The sequence below is a fragment of the Echinops telfairi genome, unplaced genomic scaffold (assembly GCF_000313985.2).
Source record: "Echinops telfairi isolate 266 unplaced genomic scaffold, ASM31398v2 ScPeMD7_7413;HRSCAF=8451, whole genome shotgun sequence".
In the NCBI taxonomy this organism is placed as follows: Eukaryota; Metazoa; Chordata; class Mammalia; order Afrosoricida; family Tenrecidae; genus Echinops; species Echinops telfairi.
The window spans coordinates 391,519-413,911 of NW_022111313.1; the positions used below are offsets into that span (position 1 = coordinate 391,519).

The 22,393-nt window shown below is 50.8% G+C and overlaps 1 protein-coding gene across 1 annotated transcript in view; it reads left to right on the top strand.

The window, feature by feature from the left end:
- Positions 1-21,521, top strand: part of LOC101655207 (piezo-type mechanosensitive ion channel component 2-like) — a 158,820-nt gene extending 137,299 nt beyond the window's left edge. The window contains exons 39-42 of the mRNA XM_013008440.1: positions 18,791-18,907; positions 19,798-19,877; positions 20,299-20,536; positions 21,224-21,521. Coding sequence (XP_012863894.1) covers positions 18,791-18,907; positions 19,798-19,877; positions 20,299-20,536; positions 21,224-21,521 — 733 coding nt within the window. The remainder of the gene's footprint in view (positions 1-18,790; positions 18,908-19,797; positions 19,878-20,298; positions 20,537-21,223) is intronic.
- Positions 21,522-22,393: the final 872 nt, after the last annotated feature.

The window sequence follows — 22,393 nt, forward strand, 5'->3', positions numbered from 1 at the left end:
TGCCTCATTAGCTTGATGAAGCACTTCAAGTCGTCCGTCTTGCAAAATTCTGTCATGTGGTTTCCAGCTTTGCTTCTCTCACCAAGGTCATATTTTCCAACTACTCTTCCTTCTTCATTCTCAATTTCTGCATTCCAATCATCAATAAGCATCAATGCATCTTGATTGCATTTGATCCATTTCAAACCGAAGAATGCTTCAGTTCTTCACTGGCTTTCGTGGTTGGCGTACATTAGAATCATCGTTGTCTTAAGTGGATTTCTTCGTGGGCATGTAGATATCACCCTATCACAGACAACATGCACTTCAACATAGGGCTTGAAATGCTGCCTTTGACAATGAACGTGAGACCACTCCTCTCGAGCTGGTCATTGCTGCTGTCATCAACCGATGATTGTCCAACTCAAGATGGCCAAGACCTGTCCGTTTCAGTTCACCACTGCCCGGGACATAGATTTTTGTGTGTTGTGTCTTTTTGGAGTATTTCCAATTTCCCTAGATTCATCCTAGGTACTTTCCATGTCCTGATGATTAGTTGATGTTTGCAGCTGGCTCTTCCCGTGGATGTCTCCCAAGCTTTACAGCCTCCATGCCAGTAAGGCTGACTCTACTTTCAGGTGCTGTTTTCCTCGGTGGTATTTGGGCTGCCTTCCAGCCTGCAGGGCTCCTCTCCCAGCACTGTGTCTGACAGGGTTCCGCTGCGATTCCTCCAGTTCTCAGTGGCTGCTCCCTCCGGAGTGGGGAGTGCGTTCCTGCTTTGTAGTCTGTTCTGAGTCTGGGGCTCCACTGAGACCTGTTCACTGCAGGTGACCCTTCTGGTATGTAATACGTCTGTGGCGTAGCAGCTCACAGCATCACCACACAAGGCACCCCTGTATGACAAACGAACAGATGGATGGTGACCTCTACCCAGAGATCGCCACTCCTTCAGCAATTGAATATCTAACAGCATCGACCTCTGTGGCTTCATTGGCGCCGTACCCTGTCTCCAGCACTTCGTCTGCCTCCCACGCATGGCACATCGCCTGCCCCCTTGCCCAATGAACATGTTTCGACCCCTGAAGCCAGTCGTGCACCCTTCTTTGCCCTCCCGCTTGTGATAACCATCAAGGGATGCTTCTTGTAGTGTGAGAGTGTTTTTCTTGTCTCGGTATAATCGTGATCTCATACCATCTCGGTCCTTCAGCGACTGGCTGGTTCCGTGCAGGAGAATGGTCTGCAGTCCATCCTTGCGAGCGAGCGGGTGTTTGGCAGCTTCCTAAGTACTGAGCGTTCACTGCGTGTCTGCACTGTCGTTGGACCTCTGCTCCTCCCTCGATGGGCAATCAGGGGGTTCCATCTTTTTGCTACCGCGAACCCTGCGGCAGTGAACGTGGGTGTGGGTGCATCCAGCCATGCTGAGGATCCTGTTTCTCTAGGATCAACCCTGCGGAGTCCTGTGGGGTTTCTGTGCCCGACTTTCTGAGAAAGCACCCAACTAGTTTGTGTGGTGCTGCACCGTTTCACAGTCGAGCCTCTCTGCACCCTTGCCACTGCGTTGCTGTTCGTGAAGTTCTCTATTAACTTGGGGGTGAGAAATCTTCTTGTTTTGATTTGCATCTCTTGGATGCGCGTGATGAAGAACACTTCTTCACGTGCCATGGTTGCCTCACTGTCTTCCTTGGGGAAGTGTTTGTTCCTGAACTCTGCCCGTTGCTAATAGGATTGTTTGCATTTCTCTTGTGGAGGTGTTGAATCTTAGAGAGGAGTCCTTGGTCTAATAAGTCATTGGCAACGAAAATTAGGGTGTTTTTTTCCTCCCAGTCTGTGGGTTTTCTTTTTTGAGGCACTGAAGGGTTTCGTTTTTTAAAAGGGGCCAGTAATCCAGCTGTGTTTTCAGTGATGGGGTAGTTTGTGTGTACCATGTTAGGGCCCCTATGTTTGTCTCTATTTCTCCTCTGATGATCTTTGTGGTTCTAGGTTTACATTTAGGTCTTTGATCCATTTGGAGTGCACATTTTGTGTACGATGTGAGATACGGGTACGATGTGAGATGTTTGCTATCTCACATTTGGAAAGCAAATGGCTGTTCAATTTTGCCAGAACGCAAAGAAAGGAGCCCTGGCAGTGGAGTGGTTCTGTGTTGGGCTGCAATCCCATGGTCAGGATGCTGCCTGAAACCACAGCCATTCCTTGGGAGAAAGACTGGGCTTCTACTCCCATAAACAGTGATCGTCTCAGAAACCCACAGTTGCCCTTGAGCGCTGACGCGATGGCAGCAAGTTTGGTTTGGGTTCATTTGCTAAAGAAAATAGTTTTTTTTCTTCATTTAATGTGTCTGGCCCTTTATCAGAGATCAGCTTTCTATCGGTGGGTGAATTTAATCTGAGTTCTCAAGTCTGTTCCATTGTCTGTGTGGCTGTTATTGTGCACGTACCAGGCTGTAGCTACCATGACCGTGCATTAGGTGTTGAGATCAGGAAATGAGAGGCCTCCTACTTTGTTATTCTGTGTGAGAGATTTATTCAAGGTCTCTTCCCTTCCCACACAAAGTTGGTTATTCATTTTTCCCATATCTTTAAGCATCATGTTGGGATCTGAATGGGGATTGCGTTATATGTATAGATAGTTTTGGGGGAGCATGGACATTTTCACAATGCTCTCTTTCTATCCATGAGCATGGTATATTCTTCCATTTATGTAGCTCTCTTGGTTTCTTGAAGTAATGTTTTATAGTTTTGTTTCTCTGGTTATAGTCTTAAGAGTTTCTGTTTTTTTGTGACTGTTGTAAATGCCATTGGGTTTTCGTGGGGTTTTTGTGTTTTTTTTTCTTTTTCTGATTTCCTTTTCAGAGCTCTCTCAGTGCGAATCCTTTTTTTTTTTATCTTACATCTTTATAATTGCCATTTTGCTGAAATTTTCAACTCATTCCAACAACTTTCTTGCCGAGTTGTGAAAAAACGATGGTGTGTGACTTGGCACCTAATCTCCAAGGACACAAAGGGCGAAGCTAAGGTCAAGGTCAGACCTGCCCCACCTGCAGCCCTCCTCACCAATCTGACAGCAACTTTAGACACAAACATGACATGTCGTCCGACCTCCTCCAGCTACACAAGGACAGTCACTATCATCAGTAGCAGCTGGTCAAGGCCGAGTGCTCCAAACATCCTTCCCCAGGCACACTTCTGCTTCTTAGCTAGATTCCATAATTCACTACCACGGCCATACAGAACTCGCAGCCAATGCTCATGATTTTATAGGGTTTATTAGAAAAGCGAATGGGCTACAATTCGGTGTACAATTCAAATGGAAATGCTTAGGACACAGGACAGTTTCCTGTCTGTGGTGCCCACAGGCAGGCCTTTCTCTGGCCCTCAGCTTCTTGCCTAGCCCCTGCCCTGCATGGGCCATATTCCAGAGATCTTTGAGGGCTGAGTAAATGCTCACAGGCCACGCCACTCTGCTGTAAATCTCAACCTGAAGCCAATCAACGCCACCGAGTTGGGTCAGCAAGCCCAGCTGCCCCTGTTATGACGTGTCCAGCTTCCTGCCCAAAGCGCTCAACTTCACTTGCTCTGTAGGCTGGGAAGGCCGCTGCTTCCTGCTGCTCGGGCACCTGGTGCTACTGCTGCTGCTCGATCTTCCTGGGCTGTCAGAGCTGTCTCTAGGATCCAGGAGGCTCAGTGTGCCGGGATCTCAAGGTTCAAAGAACACAGTCCACCCCTCAGTCGCCTCACTTGCTGTTTGTAAGCTACCCCCCCCCCCCACCCCACCCCCTGTGCTTCGGAAATGGCTGGTTTTGTACTGCAGGATAGCAAGGACAACCCGTTAATCCTTCACAGCTGGAGCATCTAATCCATCCACATCTACCCTCCTCGCTTACCTAGACTCATCAGGCAAACTACAGTCATTTTGGACGGAGTAGCTAAGACTGGCTAGAAAAGCCGCATTAAATATTTCCCTGCTGTCTGTTTTCCAGGTGTAGGTCATGCCGTGTGCAAATAGAAGGAGGTTTGCTTCTTTTCCAATGTAGGTGCCTTTAACTTCCCGTTGTTGCGTAAAGGCTCCGGCTCAGCCCTCCAGCACAATGTTGAGTCAGGGCGGTGATAAGGACACCTTATCTGGTTCCTGCTCGCAGGAGGAATGCTTTCAGCTGCCTCCATTGAGAACAATGCTGCCGGTGCTTTTGCTAATATGCCCTTTGTGATCCTGAGGAGTTTCCCTTCTATTCTTATTTTGTTGAGTGTTTTATCAGTAGTTGGTGTTATGTTTTGTCAAATACCTTTTCTGTGTCAACTGATATATGGTTCTTTTTATTTGTTTTATTACGGGATGGATTATACGGGGTTATTTTTCCTAATGTTGAATCATCCTTCCCTGCCTGGCGTGAGTCCTACTTGCTTAGGATGCCTTATTATTATTATTATTATTCTTTGATATGATGCTATGGTTAGAATGTCACTGAGGATTGTTGCGTTATGTTCCTGAGGGATATTGGCCTATCATTTTACTCTGAGCGGTGTCTGTCTGCGTGGGTATCAGGGTTGGGCTTGCTTCATAAAAGGTAGTTGAGGGTGTCCCCGGAAGAGTTTGTGTAGAATTAGTGCCAACTCTTCTCTCAGTGTTTGGAGAAGGCACCGGTGAAGCCACCTGGTGCCTGGACCCTCTGTGGTTATTTGGGAGAGGTTTTGTTTCAATGACCCAATTGATTTCTTCTATCTTGCGTCTGTTCGGATGCACAGTGGCCTGTGGACAGCAGAACGGAACACCGCCCACAGCCAGCCATCCTCCAATTCACTGGTTGGTTTGAGCCCGTTGTTGCAGCCACGGTGGCAATCCATCTTGTCCCGGATCTTCCCCTTTTTTGCTGACCCTTGACTTTACCGAGCACGTTGTCCTTTTCCAGGGACTGATCTCGCCTGACCACTTGCCCAAAGTCTGGGAACTGAGGTGCCATCTTTGCTTCTAAGGAGCACTGGGCTCTACTTCTCCACACAGATCCATAATACTTTCAGGGTTCTTTGCCAGCAACAATATTCAAAAGCATCTGTCCTTCTTTATTCAGTGCCCAACTTCCATATACATATGAGGCGATCGAAAGTGCCAGGCCTTAGGTCAAGCACATGTTAGTCCTCGGTAGCATCCTTGCAACGGTGCTTGGAAGAGGCTTTGTGCAGCACGCTGACCCAGTGCAGAGCATCCTTGGAACCTCCGCTGCTTCCACAAGCATTCATCCCAGGTAGGTGAAATCCCTGATAACCACAATCTTTTCTCCATTCACCAGATGTTACCTACTGGCCCAGGTGTGAGGATTTGGGTTTTCGTTACACAATCATATTAAAGCTTGCAACACTAGGTCTTCATCAGCGAGTACTTCACGCCCTCCTCACTTTCAGCGAGCAGGGTTGTGTCCCCTGCAGATGGAAGGCTGTGCGTGAGCTCCTCCAAACCGGATGCCCTGTTCTTCTCATCTAGTCCAGCTGCTCTGATGGTTTCTCAGCATACAGGTGGAATACGTATAGTGAGAAGCTGCAACCCGGATGCACACCTTTCTTGCTTTTACAACCTGCAGTAAGCAGGCCCTTGTTCTGCTCGAGTGACTTCCTCTCGGTCGGTCCGTGTACAGGTTCTGCACGAGGACCGTGGAGTGTCCTGGAGCTCCCATGCTCCAGGCTGGCTGTAATTTGTTATGATCGCCACACTCTAGTGCCTTTGCAAAGTCAACAAAACACAAGTAAAAATCTTTCTGATATGTTCTGCTTTGAGCCAGGATCCAGCTGACACAGCTACGATATCCCTTATTTCATGTCCTCTTCTGAATCCATCCTGGACCCGGGGCAGCTCTCTGCCAAGGTACCACTGTAACAGTTGTTGGATGATCTTCAGCAAAATCTCACTTGCATGTGATACCAATGATGTAGTTCTACAATTTGTGAATTCCATTGGGTCACTTTTCTTGGGAATGGGTACAGATCTGGATCTTACCTAGTCAGTTGGCCAAGTAGCTGTCTTCCAAATTTCTTTGCATGAATCAATAAATGCTTTCAGTGCTTCACCAACCTGTTAAAACATTTCAGGTGGTGTTCTGCCAATTCCTGGAGCCTTGTGTTTGGCTAATGTCTCCAGTGCAGATTGGACTTCTTTCTTCGGAACCATTGGTTCTTCATCAGATGTTACCTCTTGAAATGGTTGCATGCCGACTAATTCTTTTTGGTACAGTGACTGTGTGTCCTTTCCATCTTTTGATGCGTCCTGCGTTGTTCAGTAGTTGGCCCACGCAATCTTTCAGTATTGCCACTCGAGGTTTGAATTTTCAACCCAGGTCTTTCAGTTACGATATGCTGAGCATGCCCTTCCTTTTCTGTCTTCTAACTCTCGGTTTTTGCACATTTCGTTATAATTTTTTACTTTATCTTCTCAAGCTGCCCTTCGATGCAGCCATGCTAACCCTTATTTAATGTCTTCTTTTTCTATGCAGTTTTATAAACTTCAGTGTTTCTTCTATTTGCCATAGCTACTCTACCTTTAAGGGTGGGTTTCAGAATCTCTTCTGACAGCCAGGCCGAACCTTCTGTCTTTGTAGTGACCCCTTGTTTTCTTCTTGTGTGATCTTCTTGTCTCGCCCCCACAGAGCATCAGGTCTTCTGCCACTAGCTTTCAGTGCATCACGTCCGCTCCTGAAATGCAGGTGGGATAGACACAGTGCTGTGTTTTGACTCCCACGGACTTGTTTTTATGACCTTCTGCTTCAACCTGGGCTTCCATGTGAGCGATTATCTGTTCCACAGTCAACTGCTGGCCTTGCTTTGGCTGCGGATACTGAGCTTATCCATGGTCTCGTCCCACCGATGTAGTCCAGTGTCTTCCAGCTGGAGAAGTCTACCTGGATAGCCGTTTGTGCTGTTGAGAAAAGACATGATGATGAAGAAGTCGTTGGTCTTTCAAAACTCTGTCATGTGATTTCCAGCTTTGTTTCGGTCAGCACGGCCTTCCAGCATCGTGGCAGCTCACAAGGCACACAGTTCCACGCACTGACAGGCCAGGGGTGGACTCATATGGGTAGGTTGTGTGCTTCTGGACACTTGTCCCTTTCGTCCAGGTTTCCACATTTGTTAGAGTGTAGTGTGCTTGGTAGTCTTCCACTTTGGGTCCTCGGTATTTCAGCCGGTTCTGTGAGGACACCCTTGTTTCCTTTTCCAGTCATTTGCAACTTCTCCTTCACTTCCTTTGTTGATGGGCAGTCAGTGTCAAGGTTGTCAATTGTTTGCAAGAACTGACTTCTCTTGATGATTCTTTTTCTGTTTCATTTATTTCTGCATTCGTTTTCCTGTTTTTGTTTGTTCTGGCTTATTTTGCTGCTCTTAGTCTAATGGTTGGAGATTAGGGATTGAGGTGTTGATTGGGGTGTTCGCTTCTCCTTGGAGGGGTGTGTGTGTGTGGTGGGGGGTCACTGTAAGTCGCCCTCTGAGTACTCATTTTGCTGGGTCCCAAAGCTTCTGGTATACTGTGTCTTCATGGTCACTGGATTCAAGGGACGTCTTTATTTCACCGCCACCCAACCCCATTACCCAGAAGTTTTTTAGCAGAAAGTTAGTCAATCTCCTTGTATCTCATTTTCCCTAACCTACCTGTTGTAGATTTCCAATTTTATAGCTTTGTCGTGTGAGGAGATGCTTTGCAGTATCTCACGGTTTTAAAATCTCTCAAGGCTTGCTTTGTGGCCTGCTAGAAGGTCTATTCTGGAACGATCCCCATGCACTGGAGGAAAATGTGTACTGAGTTTTTGTTGGGTGAAGTGCTCTGTCTGTATCTGGGAGGTCAAGTTGGCTTCCTGTATTGTTTAGATCGATCATACCTGGATTGGGTTTCTTTCGAGTTCTAGCAGGTGTGTGTGAAGGTCTCTGACTGTTGTTATCGAGTGAGCCGTCTAGGTCTCTTTGCCGTTCTGTTGTTTGATGTACATGTTTTGGAGCTCCAAGACTGCAGCCGAGTCGATGCGTGTGAGTGATGGTCTTGGTGAGGGAGAGGGAGGAGACCGCGGGCTTCCAGCACAATGCTCCCTAGCAGTGGGCATGCCAAGACTGCACCTCACACACTTGGGCTGTCCGAACAGAAGAGTCCAGTGCCCAGAAAGGGATGTCCTGCACAGTAAAACAGGGTCAGTGAGAGAGAGGCCGAGCCTCAATGAGAAGGATGGACACAGTGGCTCCAACCACGGCCCCCACAGGACCACTGGGAGCCGGTGCTGGGCAGGCAGTGATGCCTCCTGCTGTGCACAGGGTGCTTGGAGTGGGGACTGGCTTGCTTGCACCTCGCAGCAGCAGCACTGGCAGGTGTGTGATTGTTCATTATAATGGCGCCTCTTATTGGATCAGCACATTAATCATTATGTCACGCCCCCCCTTGTTGCTTCCGGTGGGTTTTGACTGCGAGTCTTTGTGCCGGACACGAGCAGTACTGCTCTTCTTCCCCTTGGATTGCTGTCTCCTGCCCGTTGCTTCCTTCTGAGCTTCTCATTGTGACGTGCGGGAAGGGGGGATTGTGCCCACCGAAGGAGGAGAGACATCTGGGTGGGGGGGGTAAGGTATGGGGGTGTTGGTAACACGTGTGAATGATTAAATACAAAGTGGAAGCTCTGAGATGTAAAACGCCCACCTAATCACGGTTTTCAAGTGGTTAAAAGTAAATAAGTAAAGCAAAGAGCACCTATGGTGGTGGCGGCAGCGAGGTGCCCCGAGTTGGGTCTGACTCCCAGTCAGGCTGCTGGAGGAGGGGGGGCCTTCTACTCCTTTCAAGACACCCGGGGGCCATACTGCTTACTGCAGGGGGTTGGGGGGAGTCACAGGAGTCAGATCCGACGCAATCTGAGTCGAGTTGGAGTTTTTGATTGGAATACGTTTCAAGTGATCTTGCTTTTATCTTGATTTCCTCTCCAGTTGGAAGGTCTTTCATTTCACCATTTACTCCTTCTTTTTATTTCGTCGTCGTCAGCACTGATAGACCGATGTCTCTGGTGTTCCCTGTTTTGTTTTTACCCTGATCACGATTCCGTAATGAGCATCTTGATGACGTGCCAGGTGGAACGCACTTCCCAGAGACACGTGAGCACAAACACACAACAGCCCCAAACGTCTGGGGTCTGGCAAATGCCATCCTAAGAGGGCAACTTCTACCCTCAGGACCTCTCCCACAACAGGCAGCATAGCATCCCCCCACCACTGCAAGAACTTGAAAGAGAAGCGCAAACTAAGCAAAACTCTACCCGGAGGAAGGAAATACTAAAGTTCAGAGCAGAAGTAAATGAAATTGAGAAGCAAAACAACAGAAAGCATCAACAAAACCGGAAGTTGGTTCTCTGAGATGAAATGTGCCAACCTTTACTAGAGTGAGGGAGAGAAAGGCGCGCCGATGACAAGGGGCAAGAGACCAAGATAAGAGAGGAAGCAGGAGACACAACCCACCCAACCGTCGCGATAGAAATAGAGTGGATCACGACGGAGTCCTCTGAACTGGCAGCCAGTGGATAACTCAGATGAAATGGACACAGAGCTCCCACTCTACCCAGATGGACTCACAAGGAACTGACACGTCTCTAGGGGCCCACAGGGAGACCATCGAACCAGTGACCAAGCACCTGCTGGCAACAACCTCCTGGTCCGATGGCATGACGGGGGTTCTCCGAAGCATTTAGGGAAGGAGGGACACCAATCCTGTTTAAACTCTTCAACAAGACAGCGAGGGAAAGCACCCTCCTGATTTACTCTTCGAAACAAGCAAAGCCAGGCACCAAAAGACACCGCAAGAAAAAAAACCAATAGGTCAATAACCCCTGTGAATGCCAGTGTGAAAATCACCAGCAGTGCACTACTGATCAGAGTGCAGCAGCGCAAGAAAAGGGGCGTCCTCCGCGACCAGGTGGGATTTATTTCAGAGACGCAGGAATGGTCCGACATGAGACAATCAATCAGCCTAGCATACACATCGACAGCACACAGAGGAAGAGCCGTAGGAGGGGACTCGGCGGGCAGAAGAGGCGTCTGATCAACGACAACGCTGTTTCCTAATGAAATCCCCCAGGAAGTTGGACCAGAAGTGAAATTTCGCAATATGACTCAGTGCACATAGGAAAATCCATCATTTTATGTAATGGAGACAGACCGCGAGTTTTCCCCTTGGAAAGTGGGGAAAGCTATTGGGAAAGCAAGAAGTGCCTGCTCCCGTCACTTCTGTTCAGCCAAGTATGAGAAATCCTCGTTTTAGAGCTGTAAGACAAGAAAAAGTAAAAATGTTTAAAAAGACAAGAAAAAGAAATAGTAGGTATTTGGAAAAGATGAAATAAAATTATGACATGAATATATATACATACATACACACAAACACGGAATACATGGGCATGTGTCATAATTTTACTTTCTACATATTGAGAATATGTGTATACGTACATATACATACAGACATACACATACACATATACATACATGTATGCATACATACACATACATATACACACATACTTATACACACACGCATACATACACATACACATACACCCACATACACATATACATAGATGCACACCTATACAGATATACATACACATGCACACACATATATACATATACACACATACATGCATACACACATACATATACACACATGCATACACATACATACATATACATGTTGTATGGAGAGAGAGCCACTAGAGGCACTTAGCAAAGTTGCAGCGTATGAGGTCAGCACACAAAACCCACTGGGTTTCTACATAACAGCGATGAGACGTCTGGAGGGAGATCAGGGAACGGTTACATGTCACATCGCATCTGGATTCACTTTCAGTGCTTCATAAGATCCCGTCACGTGCAAGTACCACGTTTCTGTGCCCATTCCCCTACGGGTGGGCGTTTGTGTTCTTTCCGCCTTCTTGCTGTGTGGCCAGCGCTGCGACGAGCATGTCTGTCTGTCTGTGCCGGGACGAGCATGTCTGTCTGTCTTTGCCGGGACGCCTACTCCTCTGCAGGATCTACCCAGCAGAAGGCTTCCTGGACCGCGGAGAATTCCATGCCCAGGTGTGTGAGGTAGCGCGTGTTACCAGGGACCCCATGCATGGCTGAGAAACAAAATACTGAAACCACAAAGCCGCTCCTGGCGTGGGTCAGCCTGTAGGACAGCGGTTCTCAACCTGTGGGTCACGACCCCTTTGGGGGTTGAACGACCCTTTCACAGGGGTCGCCCGATTCATCACAGTAGCAAAATGACAGTGAGGAAGTGGCAATGGAAATAATGTTATGGTTGGGGGTCCCCAGCACATGAGGAAGCGTATGAAAGGGTCGCGGCCTGAGGAAGGTTGGGAAGCCCTGCTGTAGACCATCCATCGCCTGAGTGAAAGAAGCCCATCACAAGAGGACGCGTATTGTATGGGACTCTGTTAGCAGGGCCGTGGGGGGATTCAGACTTTGGGGGTTACCACGGGCAGGGAGAGACGAAGCAACAGGCCAGAGGGTTGGCACCCGGGTGAAGGGAGGCTTGTCACCCACAGAGGGAGAAGAGAACTCTGAGAGGGTGGGGTTAGCCATGGGCAGGGAGGTGCGGGAAGAGAGAGAACTGGTTGAAACTATTGAACACAAAACTGAAGATCTGAAATGCACAGCACACCCCCGGCCCACTTAATTCACAAGGTTTAAAATTGTTAAAATAAATAAAATAGAACATGTTGTTGTGGTGGTGGTGTGCCGGGAGTCAGTTCTGACTCACAGCAAGGCCACGGACAGCAGGAGGGAGCACCAGCCGAGCCCGGACCATCCTCTCCACGCTCCTCGCTCCTCGTTTGAGCCCATTGTGACAGCTAAGGTTGAAGGCCGTCCTTGTTTAGACTTGACCAAGCACGATGTCCTCCTCCGGGTGCCCTGCTCACAGTGAGGAGCGTTCTGGCTGTACTAAAAGCAGTCCGTCGTCCGTTCGGTATTCCTGAGTGACATCCATGCACGGGCGAGACTCAAAGGCATTGGTTCTCGTTTGACCTTCCTGATTCATTGCCCGGCTCTGCACGCACTTGGGGGAACTGAAACCACCCTGGCTTGTGGCAGGCACGCATTAGCCTTTAGAGTGACAGCCTTGCTTTTGACCCTTGGGAGAGTTATTTTGCAGTATGTTTGCCCGAGTTAATACATTGTTTATTTTTCTGACTGCTGCTTCCGTGAGCATTGCTTGTGGATAAAAATACATTTAAATCCTGTGTGTCATCTACCTAGCGCAGGTTGTTAATGAGCCTCCCTCCAACCCTGATGCCACGTTGTCTTCGCAGAGTTCAACGTTTGCCTTAGTTGATCAGCAGGGACACAAGCCCGACACACCTCTTTTCTCATCTTAAATCAGTTAGCCTCTTCTTCTGTTTGAACAAATGTCTTTGGTCTGTGTACAGCCCTGTGCACACTCATGAAGTGCTCTGACTGCCCCTTCTTCACAGTGTGATCCACAACCTGTTAGGATCCCCACATAAGCATGCCTTTGGGTAATTCATAAAACACAGGCAAACTTCTTTCCCACCGCCTCTACCGTCGGCCAAGATGCGTCTGTGTGAGCAGCTGCCTCCTTTGCCACGAGCCCAGGCAAACTGGGGGTACCCAACCCCCGTACCAGACACGTTGGCAAAAGCATCTAGACAAGACTCCTGACCAGCGGGAAACAAGGAAGAACGGAACGTCAAATTCTCATGGAGCCCAGTCTCCCAAACAATTGTCCTGAGACGATGGTTAAACAACAACGAAAGATCCCCTCAAGTGTTGTGGAACACAGCCCCCCCCAAAGAGTTTCACTTATAATTAAGGATGTCTGCCTTAAGCTCTGTGCTTTTACGATCAACAGCTAAGTGGAATCAAGCTGGCCCCACTGGAATGATTACACAGGACAGAAGGAGACTTGGTGACATAGTGGTTATGCGTTGGGTTGCAAACCTCAAGGTCAGTGGTTTGAAACCCCCAGGGCCTCTGTAGGAGACAGACGGGCTTTCCACTCCGGAAGAGTTACAATCTGTAAAGAGTTATAATCTCAGCAACTCATCTGGGCGCTTCTGCCCTGTCCTGCTGGGTCACCATGAGTCGGCATGAACGCCGTGGCCGTGAGTTGGTCTTTGGCTTAGAGAGGAACGAGTCCCTGTTAACGGGGGAGAACCATTCAGAAACAATACACCAGGAAGGCTGCACAACCCAGAGACGGCAATCGGCTTATTCTTGTTGCGTGCTGATTTGTAGCAACCCGATGTCCAACAGAACAAAAGTCATCCTCACCCATGTTCTTAAGTGGAAGCCCGTTGTTGTTGCCACCATGCCTTTCCATCTTGTCCAGGGTCTCCCTCTTTTTTGGTGCCCCCCGACTTTACCAAACAAGAGGTCTTTCTCCAGAGACGAATCTCTCCTGTTAACATGTCCAAAGTACATGAGACGCTGTCTTGCCATCTTTGCTTCTGAGGAGCCTTCTGGCTGTACTTCTCCCAAGAAGTATAGCCGGTGGTACTTCCGATAGGCTTCTCCAGCACCACGATTCAAACACATCGATTCTCCTTGGTTCTCCTTAGTCTGTGCCCAACTTTCACGGGCACAGGAGGCGATTGACAAGACCACGGCTTGGGTCAGGCACCCCTGAGTCCTCACAGTCGCACCCTTCTCAGCCCTGTAAAGAGGGCTTCGGCAGCAGGCGCACCCAAGGCAACGTGTAGTCAGGGTTCTTGACTGTTGCCCCGTGAGCCTTGATTGTGGATCCCGTGGCGATGAACTCTCTGACGACTTCGTTCTTTTCTCCATTTACCACGATGCAATCGACGGACCCGCCTGTGAGAACCTTGTTTCCTTCACACGGAGTCATAGTCCAGGCTGAAGGCTGTGGTCCTCGGCCTTCATCAGCAAGGGCTTCAAGTCCCGCAGCAAAGCGAGGCTGTGTCGTCTGCAGCAGGTACCGCTAAACGGTCCCCGTGGGACGGTTGGGGGATACTGTGCTGTGGATGAGGCAAGGTAAGGACTTACTGTCATTAGAATTCCAGCTCATACACGCGCCGTGGTTTTGGTTTTGTTTTTTTTAATATTTAAACATATCTCTGTGACCAGTAGATGAATTCTCAGGAACATTCTTGTCTTAGAAGAAGAAGATGTTTCATGGAAAAGAATGACTTCCAATGGGATATTCTGGGCCAGTGAAATTCAAGACAGGGGACTCAGAATCTTATTCTAACTTTTTTTTTGGTGGCGGCTGTGGGGAGGGGATCTTAAGGGATAAATCATCTTGATAGGTTTTCCTAAAGGACACCGGGCGATCCTGGGGGCTTAAGAGGAAGGGGAAACCTGCCAGGTGAGAAAAGAGCCAGGCAGCTTGCTGAGGACTTGTTTTCTGTCGAGACGATGCGCTCGCTGCTTCTGCAGGCTCACCAGGGCCACCCTGGGGGAAGTTCTCTTGTCGCATCCACCCTCCAGTCCTGGGTGCCCATTGATGAGCCGTTCACCCCCATCCTCGGAGACCGTGGAAAGGGAACGTGATTGCAGTCCCTTAAGGATGCCAACCGGCTGTCTTCACGTGGCATCAACGGAAGCGTGCAGAATTCATCGGGGCTGCGCAGATGGAAACCTGTCTTCAGACGTGCATGGACCCGGTGGAAGTTATGCCCAGAAACAGCAGCTTCCTACTTGGGTCTATTTGTTAAATAAAGGTTTCTATGATCTTATAGGGATACTTTTGGAATTACCCCCGCATTCCCCCAAACAACACAAATACATCAAATGGATTCTTTCAAAATATATTAAAAATCACAGCTGTAGAAAACGTTCACGAGGCTCTGCACACTGTGCGCGCTAGGTTGCTATGAGGTGCAATTGACTCGGTGGCACACAGCCACAGTACGTGGATCTATATCAGGATGGAAATGCTGGCAGATCCATAGCGTAGTCACTCGTGAGCTGACGGGATTGGCTCTTTTGAGTCGGACAGGCAGGTGATCTACTCCGTACGCCGGGCGTGGCATCCTGTTCGTCATCAGGAGGCGATGTGAGGACATCTCCCGAAGGAACATGCTGTCCACGGTAATATTTGTACGAGACACGAAAAGTTATGACTGCTGTTATTCATATTTCCGAACTAGCTTTTAATCCCCCAATGATGACATTGATTGGCTTCTACCAATCTCTGCCTGCTGGCATGGGTCCGACACGCAATCAGGGAGAGCTGATAGTCACTGGGGAGTAGCACACGGACGTGGGAAGAAGGCAGAGCCGTGGGTGGAAAACGTCGCCACCGCGATGGAAACGGTAGGAGATTGTATGACGGTTTTGCAAAGACGCCGACACAAACGGCAGCGTCCACGCGCAGCAGCAGCAGAAGGCGGGGCTCGCTGCGGGACCGCTCACTCATCACTGAGCTGGCCCAAGTTAGAGCTGACGAAAATGAAAACCAAGGACGACCTTGAGGGTGCCCCAGCTGAAACGGGAGACCGTCTCAAAAATGGATTTGACACTGAACAGTAATAACCCAGACCAGACGGCTTGCGGGATGACATTAAGGACATCCTACGCGAAGAAAGCAAAAGGTCACTAAGGAGACAGGCACGAAAGAAAAGACCAAACCAGGTGTCAGAAGAGGCGCTGAATCTTAGACTTAAATAGAGAGGACCTGAAAGGAACGGCAGATATAATGAAGTCAAAGAGCTGAACGCAAGATTTCAAAGGGCAAGGTGTGTGCCAAGACCTGGAGTCAGAAAAGGGAGGGTTCCACTTGGCATTTCTCAAGCTGAAAGAACGCAAGAAGGAAGAAAAACAATGTAGCCTCGAGTTGCAATACTGAAAGATTCTATGGGCAAAATGTTGAATGGCATGGGACGCCTCCAAGAACAATGGGAAGGGTACACAGAGTCGCTGGTGCAAAAAGAACTGGTTGGTGTTCAACCACTTTAAAGGCTGCATACGATCAAGAACTGACAGTGCTGCAGGAAGAAGTCCATGCTACACGCAAGCCATCGGTTAAAAACAGGCTCCAGGAATTGACCAAATACCACCTGGAACACTTCGACAGATGGAGGCAGCTATGGATGGGCCAAAAAACTTGGAAGGCAGTTGCCTGGCTACCTGACTGGAGAAAAATACCCTATGGAGGGTTCCGCAAGGTTGGAAGTGGCTCAAGGCACCGAGCACAAACTACATACATCTCCCGGCCACAGCGTGCACCTGCTCATTCAAAGGTCGAGAACTGGAAGCCTAGTGGTCAGGAAGATGAGGAAGCCGGCTTCCATCAACATCACAGCCTGCTGGCAGAGCGCGCCACGTGTTGCTCTGGAAAGAGGTCAGCGGTTGGAAACCACCAGAGGGAAGATGAGGGGCCGTTCTCGTCTGTCCTACAGGGCCGCGATGAGTCTGAATCTGCTCCCTGGCAATGAATGAGGGCCAGTCAGCGGGAGAAAAACGTGGCAGGCTGGCTTCATAAATATGACCCCGGGGGACGCACGGGCTCTTCTCCTCTGCCATCGGTCGGCCGGAGTTGGCCATGACTCCATGACAACAGACTGGGGGCTCTTGTTATACAAGTTACAGAAGAGTGCAAAGAAGCATATATATGTATTTATGTACACAAGTATATAGCCTATACTATCACAAATATATCCACGTGTATGCATGTGTGTGTATATATAATATGTTCATGTGCATGCATATGTGTATATATGTCCACATGTGTGTGTATAATATATCCATGTGTATGCATGTGTGTATATGTGTTCATGTGTATGCATATGCATATATATATGTTCATGTGTATGCATGTGTATATAATATATCCATGTGTATGCACATGTGTGTATATAATATATTCATGTGTATGCATGTGTATGTGTGTTCATGTGTATGCATGTGTGTATACAATATGTTCGTGTGTATGCATGTGCATATAATATATCCATGTGTACACACATGTGTGTATATAATATATTCATGTGTGTTTATAATATGCTCGTGTGTATGCATATGTGTATATAATATATCCACGTGTATACATGTGTATATAATATGTTCGTGTGTATGCATGTGTGTATGTAGAATATATCCATGTGTATGCATGTGTGTATATAATATATTCATGTGTATGCATGTGTGTATATAATATGTGCATGTGTGTATGTATGTATATATAGTGCTCTTTTGTAATCCTTCTAACTTTACCCAATCCTGTTCCCAGGGAAACTCTGGTCTGTTCTGGAACTATAGATTATTTCAAATTTAGAGTATTTTATATTTTAAATGACTAGAACCATATGGAACATAGTAGATTATCATACACGTTTATTTTCACTCAGCATAATTACTTGAGATTTATTCATGTTCCTGCACCGGTCGCTCAGTTGGGTTCAGGCTCAGAGCTTTCCGATGGATGAGCAGTCTTGCGACGACTCACATACAGCGAGCCCAGTGCTCTCTCCCTCTGACTTTCACTCGTTTACGTCTTGTCTTGATCATGTCTCCCACGGTCATTACGTTTGAATAAGTGGCTAGTTCCTTTCCTAGTTCCTCCGTGTGTGTTTCCCTTATCTGAGACTTCTTGGAATTGCAGGCTACTTGGAAATGTAGTGTGTTGCTTAATTTCCAAATGTGTGCAGAACCATTGTGGCCAGAGGACATAGTTTGCACCAGTTCAATCCTTTAAAATGTGTCTGGTTTCGTGTTGTTTACCAGGGAGTCTATTTAGGGGGATGTTCCCAATGCGTTTGAGAAGGGCATGCTGGTCCTGCTGGCTGAAGTGGTCAGTGATTATCAACTAGCTCTAGTCCACACTCTTCAGACTAAATGCGCTCTTCTCTCTAACCACAAGGTCAGCGGTTCGAACCTACCGGCAGTTTGGGAGAAGAAAGATGAGGCAGCTGCCCCTGTAAAGATCTCCAGCCCCAGAACACCTACGCAGGGTCCTTATGAAGGGACTCAGAGATGCCAGTGGAGTGGGTCCACTCAATGGGGTGCTGAGAACGACAATTTGAAGTCTTCAGACAGCATTGTCAGTTTATCTCTTTCTCCTTTCAGGTGTGGGATTATGTGGGGGGCCTCCATAGGGGTGTGCACATTTAGGGTTTTTCGTGGCAAATGAATTCTTTACTTTTGAGCAACTCTCCTGCTAACAACACCTGGTGACGTTTCACTTGCTTGTTTAGAAGTCTTCTCTTTCTGAAATCCGTGGGTCGTGTGTGCTCCATTTGGCCTGGTCTGGCCTTTTGCCTGTGACTTGTTTTGCCAGAGGCAGACAAACTTTGCCCATGGAGAGCTAGGAAAGAAATATTTGGGTCTCTGTGGGTCAGGGACGGTCTCCCCTCCTCCTCTTCTTCCTCACCTTCTTTCCCTTCATTACAATTCTTTAAAAGAATCAGCATCGTGTGTTTATGTTTGGTTTTCGGTCACTTGATTGTGCTGTATCGGGGCATGGTTTGCTTTGAGCTTATCCTGTTTGGGGCTCACGGGGGGTTGCTATGAGTCAGCATTGACTTGACCGCAGTCCGGTTGGTGCTGTTTTGGTTTCGTTGAATGAACGAGGGAGTGGATGCAGGTATGCTAGGTGTGCCGAGGCCCGGCATGGGGGGGCCTGCAGAGGCTTCTGAGATGCCATTCCGGCAGCACTACGCCAGCACCGTTCCCTCGGCCTGTGCCTGCATCCGGGGCTGTCTACTGATAGCTGTTCTTGGCCAGAGCCCAGGAATACACAGGGCTGTGCTGTGTCTCTGCCCCGCCTCAGGAGGAGACACCCCCCTACCCACGGGCTCACCTCCAGCCCATCCATGCCTCCCTCCTCCCCTCCACAGGAATGTGTCTCTGGTGAGGAACGTGGAAGCTTCTGGCAAACACACAGTGTGCTACGCAGACCAGGAAACTCAGGGCCAGCTGCTCCAGATGCTCGCCCACGCCAGGAAGGAACCCGTGTAGGTGACCAGGGGGACCCCCTGCCCTGCACAGTGCCCCGTGGCACAGTGGGTTACAGGTTTGGCTGTTGACGTACAAGGTCAGCAGTTCGAAACCACCAGGAGGGCCACAGGGGAAAGATGAGGCTCTCTCCTCCACTGCCCTGTCCTGTGTCCAGTCCCAGGGCCCGGTCACATCACAGAGGAGGACACCGAAGCCTAAATCCCAGCTCGCTGTGAGCTGGCTGTGATGAGCCTCAGGAACTGGCCCCATCTTCTACCTGGCCCTTCCGGCCTCACAGCTCGCACCCACCAAAGCACACTGTCTGGCCGGTCGTCTACTGAGCCTGCGAGAAGCAGAAAGTGTGCCAGAACTGCCCAAGACGGCGGCCCAGGCTCCCACCCACGTCCCCTTGATTGTGTGTGCCCTGGGACTGCACGTCAGCTATCTGGGCAGGCTTGCCAGCACCTCACCTGGCTGCTGCTTGCAAGTCTCGCCCACTCCCTATCACCTCCCAGTAGAGCTGAGTCTGTGGGCGCACCCAGTCTCGTGGGTTGCTCTGGGTCTCCTCCTGGGTGCTGAGTTCCCAAGTCACCGGACGATTCTCGGGAGGTGTGTGCTTATTAAGTGTTAGCGGCCGAGGGAGCTGGCTTCAGGCCTGCACAGCAGTCAGGCCCGGGAGGTCCAACTGCAACCAGGAAGCCACTGGTCCCTGAGGGAAGTTAGCCGGGATTTCCCCAGTTCCCCCTAGATGGCTTTCCAGGCGGGAAGTGGTTCAGAGGCCCCTGAGCAGCTTTCTCTCTATGCACAGCCTGTATCCCACAGCTGGTTTCTGCCAGGCTGTCCTAATTGTTCAATTGACTAAGTAAACAAAGGCCTGGGGGCTTTTAATTGTGATTTTTGTTTTCAGAATGCTCCCCGGTCTGATCCCCAAAGCCCTCCGGACCACAGCGGGGACTGAGGCGAAAATGGCCCTCCGATTGGACGTGGGTAAGGTTGGTCACCCACTGAGGGGTGCTGGCTTCTCTGGGTGCCCTGCCCCACCCCTAGTGAGGCTGGCTAGACCAAGCCAGCTGTTGGGGGACAGGCCCCAGCTTGAGGGCCAGCCCAGTACAGAGGGCTTGATGGCGGTGTCCTCCAGTCCCAAGTCCAACCCTTGGGCATGTGGACTGGCCCCTGCGCCCTGTAGCCAGCGGTCATGGAGTCCCCTTGGGGCTAAGAGCCTTCTTTGGGGGCAAGGGCAGAAGCTATGTTGGAGTGCAGGGCTCAGTGAGGCCAGGTCCGCATCAAGAGCTCCCATGAGGTCAGGATCTCCTTCGTCACGGCTGGTGGTCTTCCAGCACCGTGGAGCCACATCATCCTGTTGGAGGTCCCAGCCCTAGGGTGCCACTGATGGCACCCTCTCCCCCAGCCCACTCCCCGAGGCCGCAGGACATAGACCGTCTGGCCTTCTTCCGCAATGCTACCATCCGGCTGCAGCAGCTTTGGCCCACCGGTTCCCCCGAGGCCAGCCCGGCAGCCGAGTGGTGGGTGGTCCAGGAGTGGAGACCCAACTGTGACCAGAACTGGGGCTGCAGCCAGGACCTGGAGGTCCTGGTGTTCAACGACAAAGTGAGCCCCCAGAGCCTGGGCTTCCTCGCAGGATATGGGTAAGCCCCAGCCTCAGTCTGGCACCTGGTACTCGCTGCCCCATGAGTGCCCACCCCCCTTCCCAGAACTGCGGTAGCAACCCTTGAATCTGCCCCCCCACCTGCCTGCTGAAGGAGCCCTGGTGGGTCCAGTGGTTACGTGCCGACTGCGAACAGAAAGGTGGGTTGTCTGAGTGCCCGAGCCAGCTGCTCAGTGGGAGAGAGGCCATCTGCTTCCATCTGGCAGTCTAGGAAACCCTGTGGGGCCACTGCCTCGTCCTCTGGGGTTGCTAGGAACCCAAATTGATTGGGCAGCTGTGGGTCTGCCCTTCCCCAGGCCTGTCAGCTCAGAGGTGCGCTGACTCCATCCCTAGTCCCTGTTCCTGCCACAGGACCAGGTGGGCACCCATCTGCCCTGCAGCCCCGGGTGGCTCCTGAGATTGCCAGGTGGGACACGGTGTTGGCAAAGCCACTGACAGCCCCTGATGGGCAGACCCTGCCCTCTGGTCCCACGTGGGGCTGTGCGAAGTTGGTGGTGATGGTGGCCTCCCCCCTCCCCCCCAGCATCGTCAGTCTGTCCATATGGTGGTTCTAGCAGTCCCTTCCCCTCCGCCAGCATCCCGGGGCAGGGTGTTGGTGGCCCCGCCTCCCAGCATCGTGGGGTCCCTCCCTCGTGGTGACGGTGGCCCCGCCCTCCCCCTCCCCCAGCATCGTGGGGCTGTACGTGTCGGTGGTGATGGTGGCCGCCAAGTTCATCCGCGAGCACTTCCACGGCATCTCGCGCTCCATCATGTTCGACGAGCTGCCCTCGGTGGACCGGGTGCTGGCGCTGTGCACGGACATCTTCCTGGCGCGCGAGCAGGGCGCCCTGGAGCTGGAGCAGCGCCTCTTCCACAAGCTCCTGTTCCTCTACCGCTCGCCCGAGACCATGATCAAGTGGACCCGCCGGCAGGACACTGCTGAACCTGCCGCCAGGGCCCCAGCCAGCCTGGGGGACGCTGCCTAGGGCCCTTCCCGCTCTCGGAAGGCCCTGCTGCAAGCCGGCTGGTGGTTCACCCCACTGCCCCAGACCCTGCACGCAGGCTAGCCGGCCGGGCCTGCAGCTGGTGCCCAGCTGGGTCTCGCCCTGAGGCTGCCTTTGTGCCCACACAAGGGACACTCAGTCCCTCCCTGCCCCTTGACCCTGCATCCTGCATCCACAGGACCAGCCCCCTGGGGGAGTGGAGGGTGCAGGGCCAGCTGCCACGGCTGACCGGGGCCTGCCTGGGGGCAGCTCAGAGGAGAGCTGGTGGACAGCCACCAGGCCCAAAGCCATTAAGCTGCCCAACGACCCATGCAGGCCACTGTGTTCAAACGCCACCGCCCCTGCGTTCCTGGGGCAGGAGGGCCCGTGCAGGGCTCTGCTGGGTCTCGGCCAGGCTGTTAATAAACATGAGCATGGCACAAAGCTCTTGCAGTATCCTCTTGATTTCCTGGGACTGCTGGCCGGGCAGAGGTGGCTGTGGAGCCCAGGACGCGCCCCGACAGAAGGGCAGCTGAGCCTCCCTGTGCAGCCCGAGATAGGACACACAGGGCGGCCGAGGGACAAAGGCCCACCTGCACTGTCCAAGGCATGGGGTCTCCAGGCCCCGGCAAATCACTTCCAACCCCCACACGCCAGGCGTCATTATGTCCAGAGACAAGGTGGGCTGTGCTGAATAAACAGGCCTGGGCCCTGCTAGGGAGCCCAGAGCCCCTTCCCCCGACTCCGGGTGACTCTGGACCTGGGAACCTGGAAAGCACCCCACCCACCAGGCCAGGCAGGTGCCTCGTCTCCTGGCTCGGGTCTCTCCTGCACACTGCCGGGCAGTCAAGCTTGGTCCCATCCCTGCCAGGGTC